This window comes from Haliotis rubra, unplaced genomic scaffold, assembly GCF_003918875.1.
Source record: "Haliotis rubra isolate DU_JTF1 unplaced genomic scaffold, ASM391887v1 Scf1904, whole genome shotgun sequence".
Taxonomy (NCBI): domain Eukaryota; kingdom Metazoa; phylum Mollusca; class Gastropoda; order Lepetellida; family Haliotidae; genus Haliotis; species Haliotis rubra.
The window spans coordinates 30,261-39,045 of NW_025765897.1; the positions used below are offsets into that span (position 1 = coordinate 30,261).

An 8,785-nucleotide genomic window follows, 5' to 3' on the forward strand; every position below is an offset into this window, starting at 1 on the left:
GCTTATGTACTGGAGACAGTGTTTGTCTGCTGATGTACCTGAGACAGTGTTCGTCTGCTGATGTACCTGAGACAGTGTTTGTCTGCTGATGTACCAGAGACAGTGTTTGTCTACTTATGTACCAGATTCAGTGTTTGTCTGCTGATGTACCTAAGGCAATGTTTGTCTGCTGATGTACCTGAGACAGTGTTTGTCTGCTGATGTACCTGGGACAGTGTTTGTCTGCTGATTTACCTGAGACAGTGTTCGTCTGCTGATGTACCAGAGGCAGTATTTGTCTTTTGATGTACCTCAGACAGTGTTTGTCTGCTGATGTACCTGAGACAGTGTTTGTCTTCCGATGTACCTGAGACAGTGTTTGTCTGCTTATGTACCTGAGAGTGTTTGTCTGCTGATGTACCAGAGACAGTGTTTGTCTGCTTATGTACCAGATACAGTGTTTGTCTGCTGATGTACCTCAGACAGTGTTTGCCTGCTTATGTACTGGAGACAGTCTTTGTCTGCTGATGTACCTGAGACAGTGTTTCCCTGCTGATGTACCAGAGACAGTGTTTGTCTGCTGATGTACTAGAGACAGTGTTTTTCTGCTGATGTACCTGAGACAGTGTTTCTATGCTTATGTACCTGAGACAGTGTTCGTCTGCTGATGTACCAGAGACAGTATTTGTCTTTTGATGTACCTGAGATAGTGTTTGTCTGTTGATGTACCTGAGACAGTGTTTGTCTGCTTATGTACCAGAGACAGTTTTTTCAGCTTATGTACCTGAGACAGTGTTCGTCTGCTTATGTACTGGAGACAGTGTTTGTCTGCTGATGTACCTGAGACAGTGTTCGTCTGCTGATGTACCTGAGACAGTGTTTGTCTGCTGATGTACCAGAGACAGTGTTTGTCTACTTATGTACCAGATTCAGTGTTTGTCTGCTGATGCACCTAAGGCAATGTTTGTCTGCTGATGTACCTGAGACAGTGTTTGTCTGCTGATGTACCTGGGACAGTGTTTGTCTGCTGATGTACCTGAGACAGTGTTCGTCTGCTGATGTACCAGAGGCAGTATTTGTCTTTTGATGTACCTCAGACAGTGTTTGTCTGCTGATGTACCTGAGACAGTGTTTGTCTTCCGATGTACCTGAGACAGTGTTTGTCTGCTTATGTACCTGAGAGTGTTTGTCTGCTGATGTACCAGAGACAGTGTTTGTCTGCTTATTTACCAGATACAGTGTTTGTCTGCTGATGTACCTCAGACAGTGTTTGCCTGCTTATGTACTGGAGACAGTCTTTGTCTGCTGATGTACCTGAGACAGTGTTTGTCTGCTGATGTACCTGAGACAGTGTTTGCCTGCTTATGTACTGGAGACAGTCTTTGTCTGCTGATCTACCTAAGAAAGTGTTTGTCTGCTTATGTACTGGAGACAGTGTTCGTCTGCTTATGTACTGGAGACAGTATTTGTCTTTTGATGTACCTGAGACAGTGTTTGCCTGCTTATGTACTGGAGACAGTGTTTGCTTGCTTATGTACTGTAGACAGTCTTTGTCTGCTGATGTACCTGAGACAGTGTTTGCCTGCTTATGTACTGGTGACAGTGTTTGTCTGCTGATGTAACTGAGGCAGTGTTTGTCTGCTTATGTACCTGAGACAGTGTTCGTCTGCTGAATTACCAGAGACAGTGTTTGTCTTTTGATGTACCAGAAACACTGCTTGTCTGCTGATGTACCAGAGACAGTTATTGTCTGCTGATGTACCAGAGACAGTGTATGTCTGCTTATGTACCTGAGACAACGTTTGTCTGCTTATGTACTGGAGACAGTGTTTCCCTGCTGATGTACCAGAGACAGTGTTTGTCTGCTGATGTACTAGAGACAGTGTTTGTCTGCTGATGTACCTGAAACAGTGTTTCTCTGCTTATGTACTTGAGACAGTGTTCGTCTGCTGATGTACCAGAGACAGTATTTGTCTTTTGATGTACCTCAGACAGTGTTTGTCTGTTGATGTACCTGAGACAGTGTTTGTCTGCTTATGTACCAGAGACAGTTTTTGTCTGCTTATGTACCTGAGACAGTGTTCGTCTGCTTATGTACTGGAGACAGTGTTTGTCTGCTGATGTACCTGAGACAGTGTTCGTCTGCTGATGTACCTGAGACAGTGTTTGTCTTTTGATGTACCAGAGACAGTGTTTGTCTGCTGATGTACCAGAGACAGTGTATGTCTGCTGATGTACCAGAGACAGTGTTTGTCTGCTGATGTACCAGAGACAGTGTATGTCTGCTGATGTACCAGAGACAGTGTTTGTCTGCTGATGTACCTCAGACAGTGTTTGTCTGCTTATGTAGTGGAGACAGTGTTTGTCTGTTGATGTACCTTAGGCAGTGTTTGTCTGCTTATGCACCAGAGACAGTGTTTGTCTGCTGATGTACCTGAGACAGTGTTCGTCTGCTGATGTACCAGAGACAGTGTTTGTCTTTTGATGTACCAGAGACAGTGTTTGTCTGCTGATGTACCTGAGACAGTGTTTGTCTGCTTATGTACCTGAGACAGTGTTTGTCTGCTGATGTACCAGAGACAGTGTTTGTCTGCTGATGTACCTGAAACAGTGTTTGTCTGGTGATGTACCAGAGTCTGATGTTTTTGCCGAGATGATGCCTCGATGATGACATGCCAGTGAACCTTTCACATCTTATGATATACCAAAGACATACATAAAGCAAATAATCTTTATTATCAACGAGTAAATGTACACGTAAAGGGATAAATATAACGAAAATACGTATTAGTACACACTATTGTAATTGTTGTGCAGGTATAACGTGTTTCAGCACCACAAAGTGACTTTCAGTTCTATGTGAAAGTTGACATGATACAAGGCCTGAAACTTTGTTGAAATACATACTAACACAGCATGAAGCGCAGTATCTTTTATATGGAATGAATAACAAATGTATTAAGGTGTAATACCAGTCCTAAACATGATTTGTAAGGGGACTTTAGGAAATACAACATTGTAACTAGGAAAGATGATAAAACACTGATCATGAAGACCTTAAAACTCGTCAAACGCTGAATTTTGTACAGATTATTGTCCACATAAAGTATACCTCAGAGCAGACACGCCCACCTTCAACCGCGTGCCACAACGTTTCACACATCATTTGGCGCACTATCGTACATACCGTGATTCAGTGTTATCTGTTGCTTACAGGTGCATCAAAAGGAAGATTCACAAAGGGGATACATTTGGTTGATTTTGTACGTAAACATTGCTTTAAGAATGGTTAAAATACAAGGGCTACAGATGACGTATACGCCTCAGGGTTATTTGGTTTGTATAGTGACGTTTTCATTTGACACAACGCTGACCCTTGAGTTGGTAGTAGACGTGTCATTGGACATCATTTTGGACCGCCCCATGGCGGCCTGCTTCTGTTTGCAGCAGAACATGGCGAAGAACTGATCACGGAATCTCTTGCCTCCAACACAGTAGAGAACGAAATTTAAGGCATGGTTGGTATACATCATGTTGTTGCAGATTGTACGGACCAGGTGGTACTGAGCCTGCTCGTGGGCACTGTGCTGAACCCAGAAGTAGCGTTCGACGACAATGATGACGGCCATTGGGGTGACGAAGATGAGGAAGGTGAAGGACACGGCGAGAAGCATAACGGTGACTTGGCGCTCCCTGTTCCGTGTGTCAGCTGCAGTTTTTTCCTGAACTCCTGTGTGTGTCATCTGCCGCTGCATGCGTCCCGCCCGCTTCACTTCCATGATGATTAGTACGTTCAAAACCAACAGACACGTGAGCGGCCCATAGCAGTAGACCACGGCGTCTACCCACGGCCATATCTTGGTTACGAAGAACGTATTGGTCTCGCCAGGTGTTGTGCACTTCTCCACACCTGTGTTTGGGTCGACTACTATCTGGCGTGTGAAGAAGCTGTGAACATCAAGAGAAAACGCGACAATGAACTCCACCAGTATCAGTACTCGGGCCTTCTTGATTGTGATCCATTTGGGAGCATGAAGGGGGGAACTTGATGGCTATGTAGCGCTCTATCGTCATGGTGCACATGAGGAACACGTTGTAGTGGATGGAAAAATACATGAGGAAGAATATGAGCCCGCAGGTTCCGCGATTGAAAATCTCGTGACCCGGAAACTTGGTAACCATGAAGAGGATGTTGAGAACGAGGACGATGGTGTCGGTGCAGGACAGTACGGCCATGTACAGGTAGGAAGTGGTGTTGCGCATGTTTGAGCTCAACAGGACGATGAAGGACAAGGTATTTCCCAAGATGCCGAGAATGGAGCAGATTGGGGCGTACACCACATCCATATACCAGCTCACTTGAAATTCTAAGAATGCTTTGAGTCGGCCGTCCTCTGACAGGTAGAGAACATCCTCCACCTTGTAAGTAGTGACCTCAATCGAGGTGTTGCCTGTCACGTTACCATTCGGGATGGTGGTCATGTTGTCAAACAGAAGACCGCTCATGTCCATAGTAGTGGAATCTGCAACAGAGTAAGACAATCTATGTGCATATGGTTGTCATTTAGCAGTCCTATCAGCTCTAGAATTGTTAAAGCTTATTTCGGAATAAACTATCACACGTATTTCTTCGATATTATGGAATTGAAATCGATCTAGTATGTTTATTGTGTATCAATATTGTAATTGTTCCAAATTAACTGTTACAATCCACTGATGTGATCAAGTGCATGAAAATCGACTTCTGCTGATGGCGTTCCTGGAGACTCTGCTTATAGGTGTGGAACTGACTGCTTTTCAATAAGTCCGTTATGAAAAAATGATGTGTATGAGAGGAATCTGATTTGCACTAACACTGACATGCATTTCGTTGTGTGAAAACGTGGCTTCAGAATACCCAGAAAACAGCAGCTGGTCTTTCTTGTACCTGGATTAGAAATGTGCTAAACGAGCATGCAGACGTATATTTGTATGTATGTAAATACATGAGATGTGAAATATGAAAGAAATCACAAAGTCTGTGAAAGTCAGCATACAAGAGTACTTGCGTCTAAATAAAAGAGGTCTTTTGTTACTGCAAAATATACAACCGTACTTCAAGATGTCTGCACTCTGAAGTATTTACTACCTCTAAGGATTCCTAACAACGCGATTAGCCACATCCTAATACAACTAGAAAATATGTGATGCAGCAATCGGTGACTAAAGATTATGAAAAAGTGGAGTCTGAACTAAAGAAACCCAGCCATGCGTGTGTTCAGAGCCTTGATAACACCTCTACTGATCAACTAAAACCTGCAGGGAAATATCTTAATGGACAGTAGCTAGACCATTCAACACTGGAAGTGTGTACACCCAGAATGGCTCTATGTGTGGGAATGTTCTGCCAATCCAGGAAAGACAGGGAAACATGTAGCACATCCTTCTGTACTGCAGCAAGCTTTCAGGTGACATAACGTCCTTTGCTTACGTCCAACACATCCTTCTGTACTGTAGCAAGCTTTCAGGTGACATAACGTCCTTTGCTTACGTCCAACACATCCTTCTGTACTGCAGCAAGCTTTCAGGTGACATAACGTCCTTTGCTTACGTCCAACACATCCTTCTGTACTGTAGCAAGCTTTCAGGTGACATAACGTCATTTGCTTACGCCCAACACATCCTTCTGTACTGCAGCAAGCTTTCAGGTAACATAACGTCATTTGCACAATATGTGAATTTTCACCTTTTTACCATTGAAATTACATCATATGAAATAAGTGCTCTTAAACTAATGCAATAAATTCTTCTAAAAATGGCTCATGCGTTTCTTTTTTTAAGAGTGTAGTATCCATATATACTAATCGCGGAGTGAACACGGAGTGTCTCAGAGGCATATGTGTGCTTAAATTCCAGTTAGTTCAATAGTTTTTCTTCAACTAAATCACGTTTATTGTGGTTTAATTCATAAGGTATCAAACATGTCGTCCGCAGAGGAAAGAGAGATGCTCCATCTGTTCAGTAAGGTATCTGTGCATATCGGGCAGATATAGGATCAATAAATAGCCCCGGTCATGATGTTGTTGGAATTTCCTGATGAAACATGTAGCGTAGGGCACAGTCACATGAAATAATACGGGAAAAGGAAGAGAGTTGACAATGGAACACGACGGTACAACACATACATAAGGAATTATTTATATGTTCCAAAGTCTGTATACATGCTTCAGTACTGACTACACAGACATAGTACTGACTTTAACCGACCCAAAATATAATTGAAGATTTTAATGAAATTACACCGAGTCTGTTTTCATTTCAAGGAGCATTTGAACCCACTGACATGACAAAACATACATTTAGTTTAATACATCTCATGAACTAACACAAATTTAAGGTCATTTTTTAAATTACTTTGGTGATCTATAAAATTAAAATGACATTCTATTTTGTTACTTCATGTGTTAAAATACAATTTATCACAGACTATCATTATTGGAATTCTCACAGTGATTATAGTGTTAAGTGTTAATCATTATTGCAAAGCTTCATACATTATAGCTTGCATCAACATGACACGGCTTACCTGGACGTGTGTACTGTCTGTGTGAGGGTGGTCAGAGCTCACAGTGGTACATGTAGACAGGGGAAAACTATTTAATCTTCCAGTTGTTTCCATATATTAACATGTATCGAAACCACTTTGTTTCTGATTGGCGCGAAGCACGAGGCTACAGACGGAATATCCTGGAATGCTCCCTTGTGAATGGCTGGCTCGTCACCGACTGGCCCCACCTACTCCCTAGTGCTGGCTCTAGGTCCGAGCTGATACACAGGTTCACTTTTATCATTTCAGTTTGTTCCAAACACCGCCCGACGGTCTTACATTAGATAACACAAACAAACATTATCAAGATGACAGAGATTATTGTGAATCGTTTAGAAAAATATTGAGACATAACATTTATAAGTACGGAAGCGCTGAAGGGACCTCATGAAATATAATTTATCTTGAGCGCACAAGTTAGTATATTGAGCGCACGAGTTAGTATATTGAGCGCACAAGTTAGTATCTTGAGCGCACAAGTTAATATCTTGAGCGCACAAGTTAGTTATCTTGAGTGCACAAGTTAATATGTTGAGCGCTCAACTTAGTATATTGAGATACACTGCTTCATAAGCAGTTCATGTGGAAGCAAGGAGGAGTGGAAACGCGATCTCATTCATGCTTAGTTCAGTCTTGGGTTCCAATACAAACACATAACACATCTTCTTGTCAAAAATCATTGTATAGTATAGTACGCCATTCGAAGCGTATTCTGAGGGGTATGTCCCTCTTTCGTACCAGATACCAGATTTGCTGATGTTACAGTGAGTGAGTGAGTACGGTTTACACCGCTTTTAGCAATATTCCAGCAATATCACGGTGGGGAACACGAGAAATGGGCTGCACACATTGTACCCATGTGGGGAATCGAACCCAGGCGTGACGAGCGGACGCTTTAACCACGAGGCTACCCCACCGCCCCGCTGATGTTACATACTTTATTGCGGACAACTTCGACCATCTGAACAAAGACATGGTTATCGTTGATGCATCAAAAATGTATCCAATGCGGTTTAATCGTGAAACAGGATACTTTACGGTCGTTGTTGGACCCGAATGGTGTTGAATCTTTATTCTTCAACTTCCTGTGTTGTTAAAACATGCTAAATAAACTACAACACACATACGTATACATAAGGGATTGATACGGAAGAAGTGAAACGGGGAACACGGTATTTTAGTAAGAAATAAAGTCGGTATATATGCTATACGTGCACATACTAATGGATCAAATAAATCAGGCGGGTTTTAAATGATATTGTACAGAGTTAAACTGCCATTGTACCCACGTTAGGAAACATTACTGATACATGCATACCAAGACTACAGACTATAGTCCCTGAAAGTGGTCGACTTTACTTCCAATACATCAGACATTAGTTTTATAATTAAGATAATTAAGTATAACACTCAATGTTTACATTTTTCATGGTCATGTAATACTATATATACATAATAAAGCCGTAGCAAAAAACAAGTTATCCAAGTGTTCATAATACTATGTACCAATATAAGAAGTAAGTAAAACCACTATTCATCCCTGCAATAAACTCCTACTCATGTTTATGTTTTAATTCTTATTATGACATTACACATACCTAGGCCTGCTTTATGTAATAAAGCAAAAAGTGGTAAAATCAGATACAAAGAATAGTATTAACAAGCATAAAGACGATGAACGTTTACATGATAAACATTATCAATGTTCATGATACAATTGCATACTTTTACATAGTCTCATCATAAACACCTATAGTTAACTCCGACTTTGCATCATTTGAAATCTTCCAAAAAGGATATAAGTTTGTACATTTTAGCCAGCAGTCAAGCAAATGTGCGTTCCATTAATGCCATTAGATGCTAAACACGAAGTTGAGCGCTCAAGATATTAACTTGTGCGCACAAGATACTAACTTGTGCGCTCAAGATACTAACTTGTGCGCTCAAGATGTTAACTTGTGCGCTCAAGATACTAACTTGTGCGCTCAAGATATTAACTTGAGCGCTCAAGATATTAACTTGTGCGCTCAAGATACTAACTTGTGCGCCCAAAATATTAACTTGGGCGCTCAAGATAAGTAACTTGTGTGTTGATGAAGAATGATGACAATTTTTATAACGTCACTTGCTTGACAACGACATTAGAATCTATGTCGAAACGTCGCCTTCCACAGAATAAAAGAAGTTGTATATTCATAGAAATTGTGATCATTCTGGATC

The 8,785-nt window shown here is 41.4% G+C and overlaps 1 protein-coding gene across 1 annotated transcript; it reads right to left on the reverse strand.

Moving 5' to 3' along the window:
* Window positions 1–3,308: 3,308 nt before the first annotated feature.
* Window positions 3,309–4,491, reverse strand: LOC124274430 (probable G-protein coupled receptor B0563.6). Its single transcript, XM_046709796.1, is given in 2 exon segments — window positions 3,309–4,019; window positions 4,021–4,491. Coding segments are annotated over 2 exon segments (1,182 nt in total).
* Window positions 4,492–8,785: the final 4,294 nt, after the last annotated feature.